At 31.8% G+C, this 18,329-nt stretch overlaps 1 protein-coding gene across 1 annotated transcript; it reads right to left on the minus strand.

Moving 5' to 3' along the window:
- Positions 1-15,952: 15,952 nt before the first annotated feature.
- LOC141656163 (transcription factor UNE12-like) lies at positions 15,953-17,132 on the minus strand. Its single transcript, XM_074463036.1, has 3 exons — positions 16,949-17,132; positions 16,498-16,557; positions 15,953-16,383 (listed from the first exon to the last, which is right to left on the minus strand). Exons 1-3 carry the CDS (start codon positions 17,024-17,026, stop codon positions 16,216-16,218), a joined length of 306 nt encoding a protein of 101 aa, XP_074319137.1. The 5' UTR covers positions 17,027-17,132; the 3' UTR covers positions 15,953-16,215.
- Between the last annotated feature and the right edge of the window lie 1,197 nt (positions 17,133-18,329).

Raw genomic sequence — 18,329 nt, forward strand, 5'->3', positions numbered from 1 at the left:
TAGTTTTCATAATTTGCTTTTAACTAATTAACCGACAAACCTTTTGTTTGTTGTTGTTTTTTGCTTCAACTAGTTGACGACCACTCGGAAAGTTGACAACTTGATTATTCATGTAATACTTGGATAAACAATCATATCATATACTCGTATATAACATCAACAAATCATTGTTGGTCACTAATCTTCTCCAATTAATAAATAAATCAATCGGTTGCAAATTTAGAAAAGCCAAAGAATTTGTCATACCAAACACTCTAATGGCAGGAGCATGTGGCGAATTGTGATTTCGTTCCGTATAACGATCGACTACTGAGGTCGGGTGTTATATTTGGGAGGCGTTGATATAGTTGATCTGGTGCCGTCGGTAGGATCAAGTTGAACAATTGCTTTGACACATGCATAAAACTAGATATAAGGTTTTTTTTTTCTTCACATTTCTAGGATTATTTATCTATTTTTTTTTTTTTTTTTTTCGCATTAGGTTTGTAGTTTAGAATTTATGACTTGTCTTAATTTCCTGGCAGTATGATTTTTTTTACGAATCTGATGTATATTTTTTTGCTACCCCATATTTAAAATCCTGGCTTTGCCCCTGGTTGATTCGCTCGTAAATTTTCGTTGTGGAATTGTGGGAACACAAGTGTGGTACCGAGTAGTGGAGTACTTACATATTAAGAGCAGTTACTATATTAGAATTTACTTTTTGTTAGTTTGCAGGCCCATTTTAATTCAGACGATTACATCTTCAGCATTGAAGGGTAATAGTTACGAAGTACTACCAAGTACACCTATTTTTTATTTTGTATGGTAGAGTTTGTCGTTCCGATTTACTGTGTTATGTTGATTGGGTTTATTTGTTTACATTTCTCCGTTGGTTTGTTCGTTGTTTGTTAGATTGTTTTGGAACTTGTGGAGTGCATTACATTATTAGGTGTTGTTTGACCTAGTTTTTGTGAAATAACTTTTATTTTCTAGAATTAGTTTTTTCATAAACTATTTTTTGAAAAAGTTGTGGTTGTTTGGCCTAACTTTGGTTCTTAACAAATTGATGTGTTTGGCCTTTTTTTTTTTTTTTTTTTTTTTTTTTTTTTTTTTTTTTAGTTTCCATAATCCTAAGAGTTTTTGGGAGAAGTGGAAGCAGAAGCATCAATTTGGTGCTTCTATTTCTAGTAGCTTTTTATTAACTTCTAACTTTTCAAAAGTGGTTTTTTATCTCTCTAAATTATAGTGTTTGATCCTACTTCTACTTTTACAGTTAGAAAAGCACTTAGAAAGCTTGGCCAAACACCCCCTAAGTTTCGGTTTATTTACAGTCGGTCCTGTAATAGTATGATCATCGGGAGTAGCAAATAAGGATAAAGTAGTGAATAAAATGGTCCAAAATTACTATTAAAGACAATGATCATTGAAAGTTTTTTGTGTATGGATATTTGTTGTTACGTTGAACGAGTACGTCTACCTTTTTTTTGTATACATTTATATTGTTTTTATTTCTATTTTACGGAATCTCTTATAATAAGTCTCTGCCACCGTTAATTTGGTAGCCTTGGGAATCTTAACTGAGACTCTTGACCCAACCTACACGACATCCATTTTGTGGGATTACTTCAGAAATTGTCACACTGCACCCATATGAAATTAGATATAACAGATCATAAATATCAAGATGGAGGAAATCAGCGTCAAAACAGAGCAGCCAAAACAATCAGAGACAAGACCATATAGAGCAATGCAGACGGAAGCAAAAACAACACAACACAATGTTAGACTATTAGCTACTAGAATAAGAGGCTCATGCTTAGATCGAACATTTTGATGTCAAAAGATATTTAAGGACATGGTAAAAATATTTGGAATTTTGTTATTGTAATGATCATTCATACTATTGGGCATCCCTTATGATGTACCAAATGTTGGTGATGAAGAGTGAAAGTCAACAAGCAACTTTGAAAAAACATGTTTACACTAAACATAAATCCTAAACACAATCCTATAACAAAAAAAAAAAAAAAAAAAAAAAGCCGCCAACCAAAACTACCCCGTGAGTTTCACGGGCAATAGAACTAGTTAGAGGATTGAAAACTCGGAATCAACCTGTGGATTGAAAACTCGAATCAGCTTAAAATTTTGAGGAGTTCTCGTTTAGGCTTGTTCGAATCCACGTTGCGCTAGAGGCTCTTAAGATGAGTCATTATGCATTCCATGATAGAATAATTGTGAAACCATGTACATTTGGAATAATCTATACAAATATCGGTGAATGATTATCAAAGTGGGATATGTAGAGTTTAAAAATGTCTAAAGTAGTTTTTTTTTGGGAAGTGCTAGGGCGACACCCGGTGTTACCGAAACTCGGTAACACCCTAATTAAAAAATTGATAAGAAATAAAATTTTCAATTTTGCGCCAAATTATGAAGGTTATAAATGTAATTTAGAGTATCTAATACATTCGGAAGCATTTCATCTAAATCTGCTTAATAATTCTCCATGATTGCATAACTAATACTCCTATTATCAATTGATGAACATGAAAAATCCAAAAGTGTTAATCGACAAAAAAAGGTAGAGAATGATTGGAGATTGAATAAATAAATCCAAGTTTATCTAGAAATACTGGGATTGCATGGATTGATAAACATGAAAAGTAGTTCATGTTTTGATGTTAGCGCAAGTTTGCAATTCAAAGACCAAATGTATAGCTTTAATTGAATTTATCTTATGTGTTTCTCAAAATCGTGAAATTAGTTATGAAGCAATCCCTAGTTATGAAGCAATCGCTACAAAAGGATTGTATATTCGTATTATATATCGATCATTAAGGTCCCTCCAATAGGATCGTATAATATGATTACACAATCCCTAGTTATGAAGCAATCGCTACAAAGTCGATTCATTTTTGCAATGATTCTATTTTTAATAATTCAAAATGATACTCCGTATTAAACTTCCAACTATACCCTTTTTAATGAATCAATTTGAAATTCAAAAATTGTAGAAAAAGAGAGAAAATTAAAGAAAATATTACAAAAATGCCATCGGTGTTACTCAAACTCGGTAACACCGGGTGTCACTATCTCATTTTCCTTTTTTGTTTCCTGAGTAAGGATCTAGAGCAGTTTATTTCTTTAGGAATAAAAATGAATTAATTTATTATTTCTATAGCAATTTCGGTTAAACAGTAACTATCTTTTTCATGGTCTCGTGTAAGTGTTATCCTTATAAAAAAGTTAAATTTGTTACTCTTATATCACAAACAAGATCCTAAATCCAGTTGTATATTAACATTATATAAATGGTCATCTATAACATATCTAACTGAAACCAATTCAATATTTGTTAAACAAAACACTATGCCTCTCGATATCTCAGTGTAACCAAACGATAATTACGAAACCCTCCCTCTAACCTCTCTTAAATGACAAACCTCCATTGTTCCCTAATGTGGAAGACTTCCATACTCGTTTAAGTCCAATCAATTCCGATCCGATTGTTCAGCTTTAATGTCTATGAACTCGTAAATTGTACACAAATGAAGAATACAAGTTATTACGAAAAGAATATGAGCTACTATGAAAAGAATAAGAGCTACCATGAAAAGAATACGAGCATAAACTTTCAAGAATATAGGAGATGTAATTTCTAATTGTCTTTCCAAAGCCATTGGTTCTGAATTAAATGTTCCATTTTCAATTGAAGTTTCATACTCCTTTAAAGTTCATATTCCATTGATGATGATACATTTGATGTTTTATCCACCATCGAAGCTTTATCCACTATTGATGATAAAAATTGACCAAAGAAGGACAGATATAATAGTTGATAGAATAATTTAAGGGGAGAAGATGATTAATTAACTGCATAGTGGAGGAAGATAAAGAGAGATATGGAAACAGTTAGAGAGAGAAGGGGATGAATTGGATTACGTTAGTTTTGTTTTAAGTTTTAACAAAATTAATTGAGAAAGACTTACATAACCTTGAATGTATAATAGCTGTATAGTCTATGAATTGAACATTTATACTAAACTTTGCTTTATTATCCTAAATGATATGGTTAGTAGTTGATTTATTCATATATTCATTTCATAACCATAAATTCGCTATCGGCCTTATGTTAAGTAGTTTTACACAAGACGTTTGTAAAACAGATACGGAGAATTGTAATACTAACTTTTCATTTAAAGACTGGTTATTTGTATTTAATTAATCTACTAGTTTTAATCCTGTACAAAAAAAAGCACGGTTATTCTTAATAATGAATTTTACTAAGAAACGTGAAAAGAGTAAACATCACGTTCATAAATACACTAAGCTAGTATAAAATATACATTACTCTGAAAAGTTTGAAACGTAAAATTACTTAAAAAATTGTAAAATATATATTACACATAATCTGAAATCACATTATATTATTTCTATTCAAAAATCAATTTTCCTTTTGCAAGTTAATTTTATTTGTTGACTTAAATTTGTACAAAATTAAAAATATATTTTTTGATGGGTATTGTAAAGTAATTTCTTAAAGTTTTAAGTGCGATGGCGCATAAAGTAGATTTGAAATAACAATTTTATTAATATAATAATGCAACCTTGGTATAGTGTTTTATAAAACTTAGTGAATAAACATATAAATTTGTAAAACTAAATGTACAAAAGAAAAGAATTGGAATTAATTAATTTGTTTTTTAAAATGGGGCCCACCACTAACAAAACAAATCCATGTTTTCTTAAAATCTCTCGGCCAATCAGAAAGTTTAAAAAAACTCGGCTTTTATATTATGTAGATTTCGCACAATTATTATATAATACGTTTTTACGAAAAAAAGAATTGTTCACTATTTTGTTATCGGCTTACAACGAAGTTATTCATAATTTCTACAACTCCTCTCGTATAGGGCCACCATATGGCATAGAACTGGCCCAAAAGAAGAATAGCTCAAAGATAACATTTAATTTAATTTATACTAGTTTTAACCCGTGCAAAATTGCACAGGTATGTTTTTAGGAACATCGATATAGTATTTAATATGAAAAAAAATATTGATAATACACATGAATACTTTATACTCTATTTATTTTATAATATAATGATAGTAGTTTTAAACCCGTGCAAAAATTGCTTGCCCCTATTTTTGGAATTAAATAATTAGTGATACGTCCAATTTTTATATATTTTTGTTAAACTGAATTGTTTATCTTTAATAATTTTATTTATTAGTAAATTGATAGTTGTATTTGTATTTCATATTTAATTAAAAAAATGTGTTTTTTAGCAATTGTTGTAATATAATTTACTAATTTATTGTAATTATATTTACTTTTGCCAATTATTGTGATTAAACTTCTTACTACATATTATTTTTTGCATAATTTCAGAATCGTATTATTTACGTACAATATTTTATTTATAAAAACTGAGATAAGCAATAAAAAAAAAAAGCATACACAAAAAAAATTAATTCAGATGTAAAGTAATGGATGGGGCCCACGATTGCTATTTGGAAAATAAAAATAAAAATTGAATTTGGTAACGTAGCTTCACAAAATTACGAGAAATGTTTTTGTATTTATATAGATAAGATTCTAATTTTATGTTGGAGTGTTTATTTTCGCAATACGATTTTTAACAACTTAATATTATATGATGAATACTAACATATTTAAATATGCATGATATCAATATAAAATTTTATATTGTCAAAATAAAATATTTTTTCTTACAAATTATTAACCAATTTATTTGAACTTTTTGTTATTTGTCTAGTCCTATATATAAATTGATCTTACAGACTTACACAACAGTTTGGATAGTTTTTATAGGGAACATTATTGGTCGCAAAATCAAATTAGTATTGTGGGCTTGTAGGCCTCCTCCGATCCCCCATTGGGCTGGGCCTTTCTTTACGGTGCTTTACAACATTTATCGACGGACAAACAGACTACTCTCCTCCAGTCTCCAGTAACCATTATGTGAATTGGTGCCGAAAGAAAAAGACTCCCAATGGACAATCAAATCATTGGAGTTGAATGCTCAAATTATGCCTCTTGTGTCACAGACGCAGGGGCGGATATAGGGCTAGGCTACTCGGGCTAAAGCCCGAGTAGTTTTTAGGGAAACAATATATACTATATCAAGTAATAAGAGAATCAGTGTTATGCATGTGTTTTGGTGGTCTGATGTTTAGTTTTTATACAAACAACCCGCGTTCGAATCCCATAGTGAACTAAATTTTTGATGTTAATTGTTAAAAGTGAAGATTTTCTTTACTTTTATTTTGCCTTTTTCTATTTTGTTTCTCCCCTGTCACCTTCATGTTTGTATGTTAATTTTTTTTTATTTTTTCTTACATTTTGTATAGGTAAAAGTCTTCTTATCTTCATGATTTTTTCCCTTCTCATCAATTATTTTATGATAGATGAGTTAAATATATATGAGAAAGGTATGTACTTCATTACAATAATGTGTTAATATTTTTCATAACTTCCCTTGTATGAGTACAACAATTTAAATTTATTTTGCTAAATTTTTTTAGAGGTTCAATTTAAATAATTTTTCGTTAAAATAGTTAGAGCTATTATAAATTAGCTTCATCAATATAAATAGTATAATATCATTACAAAATAATAGTTTGTGAACAGTAGTTTTTTTTCGCTAAAAGATTACGAAAGTGACACGTTAAATTTTAACCCATTAATACTTTTAGAAACTATCGGCTGATCATATGTTATATTTTACTTTATATTTTACATTTCGGGAAAAAAAAAACTCTTATCGATTTATAAAATTTTAAAATTTAGCCCTAGGTGGATTCGATTCCTGGATCCGCCCCTGCACAGACGCCTTTTACATTCCGATTTCTAGTCGTCAATTCGTCATCAACAGAAGTTAGCATGTCGTAGTTTCTCATCGACAACCCCAAGTATGAGGAAAAGGAGAAGCATGTCATCATTTCGAATTAACGTTCCGACTCATCTAGTGTCACTATTACTATGTTGTACTCCATCGTATAATGTTGTACTAATGTTTGCTTAATATGTAAAATATTTCATTGTTGTCAAAAACCCAAAAATAAAAAAAAAAAAAAAAAAATTAGTATATGAGATTGTCCTTTTTATTTATTTATTTATTTTTACCTTTACCCAATTGCTCCGAATTCGATATGAATGTACGTGTTTTTTTTTCTCATTTTTACGCTTTGCAAATGGGAAACGCATATGTTGCTATGATCTTAGTATCAATAAATAGTCATTTATCAATTAAAGATTTTCATGTCAGAATATGATGGACCATGGCAAAAATTTTGATCATATATTCATATAATTTCATAAGTAAAAATTTTTTACACAATAAATTAATTTTGGGACAAAATGCCCAATAATGTCATTCTTATGGAAATCAAATGTTTATACAATTCTCCAACTCTTTCTTCCAAAGGTCTAATACCACCTTCTAATGCTTCACAACTTCTTCTCAATGAAACAATATCAACATTTCCCATTTCCGACTTCACTTGATCATGTAACATCTTCGCGTTCATGACCATAACTTCCAATTCCTTCATCATCCAAGGAGCGGACTTTTTTCGCCTTTCCGCGTTTTCATTCATTGTAATCTGCAACTCATTCAATGAACTTGACCAAGTTGTAGGTAACTTGGACTTCATTTTCATGGAACCTTGCCTAGATTTGAAGGACAATGCTCTTTGAAGAAGATGACATCCCATAGATGCTATTTCTTTTGAGCCACTTAATACTTCATGCAATTCTTGTTCTTGCATGTCATTATCACTCACTTTGATTGCCTTTTGGCTCATCAACTTGTTTAATTTAGGGCTACATTTATCTAATTTAGCACATTCTACTTCTATGTTACTACATTCTTTAACTATTTCTTGTGTACGTACCAAAGTTGGTACATTAATAGTTGTCCTTACAAAATCTATGTACTTTTGAATCATACTCATCTTTTCCACCAACCCGTTACACGCATCGAGTAATTCAACGTTATCTTCTAAATAATCCTCGATTATTTCCCTACCAGTGGTAGACAAAATAACCGAACCAACAGTGACACTCAAAGACTCTTGTGCTACGATTTGAGAACTAATCGTAGCATCAAGAATATCAACGAGCCAACCTGAACTTATACCACAATCCTGGTCCAATGGCCTAAGACCATCAAGCCTCGCCGTGACCTCCTCAGAAAAGCGACTTTGCTCTGGTAACGGTGCCACGACCGGAGACGTAAACCTCCTTGTCATGGACAATTTTGAAGAGATGTTTCTAACAAATGTTTGTGCCCTCATTGTTTATGACTTATGTATGTATAAATGTATGTGAATTGATGTATTGATTTTATTTGAATTGAATAAAATGTGACACACAAGGGGTCACATATATATAGAGGACCCAAAAACCACACAATAAAATACAATAAAATATTAAGATTAAGATCTAATTGGGGGTGCCTTTGCTTGTTTTAGGGGGAGCTAAAAAGCAACATGGTGTGGGACCCACATGAAGATTATGTAGATATGTGCCCTTAAGAAGGGTTAGGATATGAACCAATGACAACGAGACTAGGGGACAATATGGGTGCGGGTCCCATTTGAACCAAACTCCAAATGATTTGGGCCGTATGATTGAGCATTTAATGAGCTGTCTTGGGTACTGTGGCCCACCCAAATCTTGCCACGTTGCAAAATCCATGCATGACATAGTCACATAGGTAGACACCCGTAGTGTAGTCCTTAAATTAGATCCATCTTTTTTTTTTGCGATCATTAAAGCGACGTTAAGCGTCTTGGGAATGAGCACGTATGCATTTACTCAATTATGTGTAGTTAATTAATACGTGGATTGATCAATAAGTTGGATGAGTTTGAGATGAGTTAGTTGTGCTAAACTGCTTATTAGAGTAAGTAAATCGGCTTTTTAAGGACTTTTCTAGATATGATAAACGGATTTATCTGGTTGGATTGAGTCGCGTTGGATTAGTTCAATTCGATTTTTGAGGTGTATTGGATACGTATGTTCGGGTAGGTGTACATATTGCGAGATCAACTAAGTTGCGTTAGATTTCATGAGTTCAATAGCATATTTTAATAGTGCCTCAGGGTTATTCTTTACTATTTTTATTTTTTAGTGTCTCAGTCAATTATTAATTATATTCCCGTTATTTGACATGTTTTTACTTTGTTACATTACCCAAAGATCCTTACCACATCTACTGATCTACGTGCAACTAATCCTTACAAGTTACAAGGTAGAATACAAAAAGTGAATGATTTTTGATGACTATGTGCATGTTTGTTTCACCTGCATGCACAAATATTAGTGTAAAATTACAAGTTAATTGACTTAAATATATCCCTAAGGTAACTACTTGTAATAAATTATTTATTAATTTTACACGTAAAATGGTTCGACTCCCTACACGGGAGTGCTGCGGTTACCTGTCATCCTAAAAAGGATGTCTTACATGGCACACGTGGTTTGCAGGGTATTGCATGTGCCCGGGGAGATTCAACCCCTCGTCACCAAAAAAAAAAAAAATTGATTTTATATGAAACTCTATCGTTTAATTTCACTCGTTAGATTTTGTGGAGAAAAAAAACATAAAGAATTGACTGTAATAAGATGGGGATAAACCAATAATAACATGTATGAATACTTTGTATGGTGTAAAGTTGTTGTGGAATATTTTAGTCGAAATAGTATTACCTCTGTAAATGAATTGGTTGGTCATGATTCATGGGCCTCATGACTATTTGTCATGGTAATTTGAGATCTGATTCAATTCATCAAGCAGGCATTTGACCAACTCTTGACTCTTGATTCTTGAAGTTGGTCATGGTGTTTAAGCCCGAATATCTAGTTTTGGACACGGTTAAACAATTTCAATAGATGATGAATCTAGAATTAAATTTTGTAACGAATTTTTGTCATGTTGTTTTATACTTAAGTTAAAGTCTCATATTTAAGAATTTTTTGGGTAGCAAAATTTAATATTCTTTACCATTTTTCGGATCCCTTGCTACTAGCTAGGTTCCCCTGCGGCTTATATGCTATTACTATCAATCAAACATCAAATACTAATTAACATCAAACATTTCTAATTAATTATATGCTATTACTATCAATCGGAAAATCATGATCGTCTAAGAAATAATGATATTTTATGTGGCAACAATTTTCTCAAGCAAGTAATTTAGGATTTCAATCTAGTTATTAGTTCATATATATTTTTTTTATGTAAAAAATTGCAAGAAGTAAATGCTCGAAATGATGCACGGTATAATTCAAGGTAATTAATATTAAAATACAATTTTAGAAAGCTAGCCATATTAACAAAAAAATAAATCAATATAAATTATAATTGAGTTATTATTTGTCAATAAAATAACAATAATATATAAATACTTTGTCAGGACTGTGCTTAAGCTCACTCCGCCAATTAAATATTTTTATAATTAATGGAGAAACTATTATTCAAAAGATATGGCCATTGTTTAAAGTACATTTAGGCAAAAATAGAACATGCAAATGACAACGAGAGTTTAATGTGTTGGACTACTGTGTATAACGTTTGTAATCTCATGCACCATGCTATTGCCTATCTACATTTGTAATTTAATAACAAAAGTGTATAGGCATAAGGCAGTTATTATTTGTGCAAAGGTGTAAAGGGGGGATTGTTCTTCATAAGTTGTGCGGAGTATATTCTAGATTTCTAGTGTTAGGTTGCTGCAACTTGAAGTATTGTTTTATGTAGTAACATGCAAAATTATGTGATCCATTTCATCAGAAGTAGTGTTGAATAATTAAAACATTACAACATTGATCAATAATAATTATAAATATAACAATTATTATGCGGAGTAGTACTCATTTCGCATATCTTAAGAAAAATACCGAAACAGATAGTCTTGTATAAACAGTTGTTTAAAACAAATACAAACATAATCATATTAATGGAAAGGTAATTATGAGTCTTTTGCCAATATGACCATTATACAGAAAGTATTTTCTAAAATAATCATCTAGTAAAACTTATTCTCAAGACCATTCTTTTGGATAATCCATTTAATTTAAGGAAAATCAAATATATTCTCTCCCCTCAAAATTTATTTCCATCTCCTCCATTGATATATTTCTCTTTATTATTCTTGATTGTTATAATATAAACCACTCACATGTGAGGTGTCCCACATTATTGGAGAAAGAGATATTAGACTAATTTATAACCAATGGAGTTACTCCTCCTATTGCCAAAATTGGTTTTAACCTGAAACTTCCTCTGTGTTGTCGAGTGGTCCGTCTCTCCTCCGTTTGGCTGCGGCCCGACCCGTTTGCATGTTCTAACATGGTATCAGAGCCCAAGGTTTCATTTTGCGTTTCGAATCTAAACTGGGCTCAAATATGCCATCGGTGGAGGGCCTCTTTGAGGGTTCGTTAATTCCTACACCGGTGCGCTCCCATGGTTTCGCCCTGGGTTTCGATGGGACCTCACATGTGAGGGGGTGTGTTAGAATATAAACCACCCACATGTGAGGTGTCCACATTGTTGGAGAAAGAGAGATTGGACTAATTTATAATCAAGGGGCTACTCCTCCTATTGCCAATTAGTTTTAGGATGTTCTAACATTGATGTCCTTATAGAACACCACTTGTTTAAGAGATAAAATCTCTTACCACTCACACCGGTCAATTTTGATACTAATCAACTGTATAACTATATGTTAGCCTTGCTTTGAAAATGGTTAATTATCTTTATAGAATTTTGTACTCCGTAGACCATAAATAAGAAAACTTTGATTATGCAGGAAAAAGAAAAAAACAATGTTAAGAATTACTTCCTCCCATCCAAACCAAAGGTAACGGTTGCTTTATCACACTTGTCGAGGCACGCTTTGCAACGTGAATACCTTTAGTTACACATTATTAAAAATTATAAAAAAGTTAATATTCTTATAACATTCACAACGATAAATCAAACAAAATATCACATGACTATATTTTCTCTTATAGATTAAGAATAATATCAAAGATTCCCTACGACCATGAATAGAGTCAAAAAGCAAGTGTTACCTTTGGTTTGAATGGGAGGGAGTATAACATTCTGATTCACGAAATGAGCTAAAGTCTTTGGGCTCATAATAGAATTTTGTACTCCAGGGAAGAAGAAAGTTTAAGTAAAGAGAAAATGTCTTTCTTAATTTTAATTAATGGTTAATTGATGAACAATGACTATTTTGAGAAATAGTTTTAGAAAATGATTATTTTGAAAAATACTATTGTTATAATGGTTATTTGGGTAAAAGACCCAATTTTACACTTCTTTTTTATAGCTCGTTGAGCGACATCTGATCTCTTCGTCTCATTAAGTCATGTAATTTGTTCGTTATACATATTTTGCATTTCAGACGATTTGATCGAGCTCGATAATCACCAATCCGGTTGATATAGAGTTGAAAGTTTTTTTTTTTTTTTTCGAAGCAATAATGATAAAATCCATACATAGTATGAAACCCTATTTCTTGTACGTACAATTATTACATGTACTTAGAAGAATCACATCAAGATTTTTTTGTTACAAGATTATCGAGAAGGTATGCAATTGAATTAAATCATGAAGCATGATCATGTCGTACAGACTAATGTACCTCATTAATTGGATACTCAATGCATGAACCTTACACTTAATCATTTGTATTGTGCCGCAATTTTTTATCATTAATTTATCATCAATTTTATGATTAGATACGACAAAATGTCTATGTGTGAAGTTTAAGCAAAATAAGATTCCCTAATCTTACCGATAAACTCAAATTATGTACTAATTATTTGGGTTACACGACCCAATACAGGTGATAATACATGCACTCATTTCTACGTGGTTATCTTTTAGAGGCACCTTAATTCCTAAGTAAATAATCCCCAAAAGTTCGACGGCAACGACGTATAACGCACACCATTCCATTCCTAATGGGTAGTGTGATCACAAGATAAACCATCTTATACAAATGTGCTTGAATAACGAACGATAGGTTTTAGGTAGTAATTGGTCTCCCTTGTGACGGGTTACCATTTGTGGCGGATATTTTGTGAGTTAAAATGGTAACAAAATGGGTTAGTGGAGAAAGGGGACCACATGAATAGTGTTGCAGAGAGAGAAAAAGTGGGTACATTGTGAGGTAAAATGGTATCCGTCACAAGCTTGTGACGGATATGTCATGTCTTCAATGAGAATTTGTGTAATATTTTACTTTTTCGCATACATTTTTTCATCAATTGGTCTCCCTTGTGACGGGTTACCATTTGTGGCGGATATTTTGTGAGATAAAATGGTAACAAAATGGGTTAGTGGAGAAAGGGGACCACATGAATAGTGTTGCAGAGAGAGAAAAAGTGGGTACTTTGTGAGGTAAAATGGTATCCGTCACTCAAGAGTGACGGATATGTGCCGTCACAAACAAGAATTTGTGTTTAGGTAGACGGTAGGCCTGTCCAATTCTGACCCGACCCGATCCATTTTTTTCAAGGTTAACGAATCTATATATAACAGCTATCTCATGTTTTCCATACGGAAGTACAAGAGTAATTTTCATTACCTTTTCAATTACGAATTTTCCTCTTTTACATATACTTTTCTAATTCTACTCCTGCCATTTTTCATGTTCTGTCCTACTTTTCACTCAAAACTCAATAAAAACCAAACCATCGTCCATCGTCGACCCCAATCCCTTCACCCACCTTGCCACCTATCATCCTCCACCCAACCGTCCCCCACCATCACGCCCGCCCAACCGCCCCTTATCCGTTTCCCCACCCATCGTCTCCCACCACCCACCACCTTAAGGTCCTTAACCACGACCATTGTCGGCTTGTCTAGTGTACCCTTCAATCTAAATGGATAACCATATTTTTTGTATCGATAAACAACTAGATTTTGTGCCCGTGCGTTGCACGGGTTTCAAATTTGTCCTTCCTCTAATTGTTTAGACCTTTTAACATCATTTTGAATTATACGTAAAAGTTGTATTTCAATTACTCAAATAAGGTACTCCGTATAAATCTTCCTATTCTATTAATTTGAACATCTTTCAATAAAGTTTCTTTCTTTTCAAAAATTTATCTTAATTAAGGGAGCCATAAAAGGAAATAAATCCTTAATATTTGTATTAATTGCATTGAGTAATGTGTAATCTAATTCTTAATTCCTAAGTTAATACCTTATATAGAAGGTATTAAATGCTTAAATACAGCCCTAAGGGTTGTATTTAACATTACCCTTAATTTTATATAAGATTAAGAAGTACGTTTATGAAAGGATTCTAGGAATAGGAATTACAATTTGTTAGAGTAAGAGGATAATTACAAATTATTTTAAAGTTTTATCCTTTAAGTTTTTACTTTTCAAATTTATAGATAAATTTTTTAATGGAATATAATTTAGTAATTTGTAAATTAAGTTAGTTATCCGTACGTACAAAATGCATACACTTTAGTACTTTAGAGTTGCGTGTTTGCAAATTGCAAATATGAATTCCATCTTTTGATGGTATATATAGCCATATAAGTTTATGATTTTCCAGTGGTACATAACTTATAAAACTCGATCTATTAGATAGAATTTGCACAAATATTAGATAGAATTTGCACAAATATCGGGGATAACTAACTATACATAAAACCGCCTTTTTTATTGTTAGTCAATAGTTAATCTTATGTTTTTTTTATTCCACTCAATGTAACCAATATCATATCAACTCATTATTTATCTATGAACTTCGTATATTATTAATACTCCGTATATCTTTATCTTTAAATCTTTATTTTTAAAATTTGGTACTTCATAAAACCTCAAAAGCCAAACACCAAACATTTGTTTTAGTTTAGGAGTAAGTCATTACATATATTAAGGAGGAAGTATGTTTTCAAAGGACTTGGAAGAGGTTTAGTCAAGTAGGAGTTGTTGATATGATCTTTATGTTTGGGTAATCTAGTTCTCTGAAACTTGAGATCACGAAATAACATCTAATATTATATTGATCACAAAACTTTTTTTTCTTAACTCAATCGAGAGCATTTATATGTCATGAGGTGTAATAATTACCTTTATATTCCATCTTGTATGAATATGAATATTGAGTATGCTAATACCAAATAATAAGAATACTAACGAAACAACAATTCTAGTTACTTACAAACTTAGCTTTTCAAACCAATCCAACTAAGAATACTAACGAACAATAATTCTAGTTACTAATCACAAACTTAGCTTTTCAAACAAATCCAAGGAAGAGGACGTTCATTAGTACTTTTATGATAGAATTAAGTATTTCTTATTTATATTTTAAAAAAAATATAATAGTTTGAAAAACTTGGAGTCTATTATGACTCTATGAAATAGTCTACGATCATAAGCTCGCAAACTGCTGATTTTAAAGGTGTACGTCCTTCATCAACGACTACTTTTTCACTTCCTTAAACATATTACGATAGTTCGTTATACTCCATGTACTTATATGTACTCATAGCTTTTAATTTTTATTGGGTCTTCATTGCTCCACAATTTACGCTTTCGATTAACTCTCTCTTGATCAAAACTCAAAAGTCTAGAATAGTTAGACAGTTAGTAGGACTTCTAAACCATGTGCAGCTTGTATCCAAAAAGTGACTAATGAGGCCTATTAGTGAGCAACAAGAAGAAATTAACATTATAGAAGTCCATATCTATATTTCAGGTGTGACCAAGTTAATACTGTGTTTAGAAGCGTTTGCAATAGGCACCTTAAAGTTGTTGGTATGGGGCGTAGGCGTAGCAGGAACATCTACTCGAAAAGCAATTACATTCAGTATCCATTCATCATTAACGTGGCGAACCATATAATTAATTCATAACAATCTCACAAAAGAAATCTAATTAAATCAATCAAACATCCCCGATTAGAAATTTCGTTTATTTTGAACTCATAATATTGATTTTCAGATTTCCAATAAACGAACTGAAATGAAATAATCATGGTTTCCAAACACAACCTAAACGAGTTTCAACAACCTCTTATTTTCTCCCTACTTCCCCATTGCAAAACCAAAAAAGCCAACTTTTTACGAAAGTACCTTTTCCTAAAGCAGTGCAATTTTATTTTTTTACATTTTGCGGGTATGATAGTTCCGGTAAATATGACATGCAAATGATCCACCTGAAATCTACAGTGAGCAGCGTAAGGCATCAATGGATGTCGTCGGTGTCATATGGAGCCCTTTACTTTCCAACAGTTGTAATGTTGTATCTTGGTTTTCCTGGATTAAGCTTCCAATTTCTTTTTCAAGAGGCTCTCTTATCAACTGGTCTTGAGGATGGTAGTGCCCGTACCCCTGCAATTTGAATCGTCGTTGTATACATAATTAGACGAAAAATACGATGACAACTTTAAGGTCTAGAACAAAACTTTTAAAAGGCTTTTGATTTTGAAAAGATGGTTGAAATACCTCCAGATAGCTTAAAGGAGCAGTGTGTGATCCGCCTCCGAGTTTGCTTCTGCTCAGTTCCTGCAATTTTAGTAGAGCTGTTGTTAATACCACAACAGTCACTCAACATGCAAGCATGAGGGTTATGTTATTTCGACTCCTCACTTTGCAGCCGTATCTACACGACAGTTATGGGTATGAGTATGGAATCCACACCCTATCCGACTATCTTACCACTCCGACATTCTCTTAGCAAACGGGGTGACAGATGCCTTGCATGACAGAAGTAAAGGAGACGACTTTATGAAAAATCAACCGTCTATGATAATTAATGGTCAATAAATTTTTTCACAAACCTCCTCAAATAATTCAAATTTATAAGTATATATCCTCTTTGTATCCAAATGCGTATCCTCATACTAAGATAGAGTCCTTGTGCCTAAAACTTTCAGCGATGCTAAGTCCGACTTACCTTGAGTTGAAGTTGCAAATACTTGACATGGGCAACAACCATGACCTTTCTCCTGAAAATCACATTGAAAAATTCCATTAGTTATCGCATAGTCATCTATATTATTATCAATGTTACTATAGATAAACTACACAATATATGAGCAATATAGTGAATCATGCAACAATTAAAGAAACAAAATAAAGAAACGAATATGAAGTAGAAAGAAAAGATTATGATGAAAAGATTAGTACGCCTTTTTCAATGAAGAATCCAAATACATATACATATATATAGTGGAGGGAAGGGGTGGCTACTAACTACAATATGTTTTTAATAGGGGTATAACTCATCTTATGATTAAATAATAGATTCTAAAATTGAAACTTTATCACTTCTAAAATCGTATGTAGATAGAATTTGCATAAATATTGGGATAATTATACATAATATTATTTTAAATAAAAATTAATTAGGTAATTTTTAAAAGTTGGAGTCTCTAGAATTGCCTGAAAAAAGCCTCTTTTATTAATATTATTATTTTAAATAAAAATTAATTAGGTAATTTTTAAAAGTTGGAGTCTCTAGAATTGCCTGAAAAAAGCCTCTTTTATATATATATATTGATTTGCTAGATAGTGCGTCTACATTTGATCGGTATTGATATAGTGTAGATTGAAAAACATTAAAAAGAAAGACATACTACAACTAAATCCATATAAAAACCCTAATTTCATAAATTTAACAAAACAAAATCAATAAAAAGTAAAGCCCTGTTCTTTTCGACTTAATTTCAGCTCACTTTAGCCTACTTCAGTTCAATTCAGCTCACTTCAGTAGTTAAGCTCAACTTATCTCAACTCTATTTATTCCAACAAGTTTCGATTCAGTTCAGCTCTATTCAGACCAAAAGTACAGGGCCTAAGTAATAATGATTACAAAAAATAATTTAAATAATTGATAAATAAATAAATTACTACATCAGGGTGAATTAACATAAATAAATATAGAAATGGGAAGACAAAAATAAATGAATACTCGTAAATACATAAGATTATGTACAGCCTACACGACAAGGCTAACATACGCTAAAGGTATCGGGAGTATTCATTCAGTCATTCTTCCCCCATTAAAAAGAGCCGCTACTACGCTACATGAAGCAATTGCCGCATGACATCGTACTGAACTATTGAATATATAAATACTGCTGGATCTATTATTGGGTTTTAGAATCACTTCTACATGACGACATGCATTGCACTCTATTATTTGTAAGTCATATACGGAATTACGGAGCATACAATACGTAGCTGATTAAACACAACAAAAACTTATGTGAGACCATTGTCACCATATAACCATACAACATACCAAAGTCGTGCTACATACCACATACGGAGTA

Source organism: Silene latifolia, chromosome 5, assembly GCF_048544455.1.
Source record: "Silene latifolia isolate original U9 population chromosome 5, ASM4854445v1, whole genome shotgun sequence".
Lineage (NCBI taxonomy): Eukaryota > Viridiplantae > Streptophyta > Magnoliopsida > Caryophyllales > Caryophyllaceae > Silene > Silene latifolia.

Coding starts and splice junctions, on each gene's coding strand:
- LOC141656163 (XM_074463036.1), bottom strand. CDS start 17,026: ATGGAATTTTTCAATGTGATTTTCAGGAGAAAGGTCATGGTTGTTGCC. Junction 16,558..16,948: donor ATTTGCAACTTCAACTCAAG/GTAAGTCGGACT, acceptor CTAAAATTGCAG/GAACTGAGCAGAAGCAAACT. Junction 16,384..16,497: donor CTCCTTTAAGCTATCTGGAG/GTATTTCAACCA, acceptor TTCAAATTGCAG/GGGTACGGGCACTACCATCC.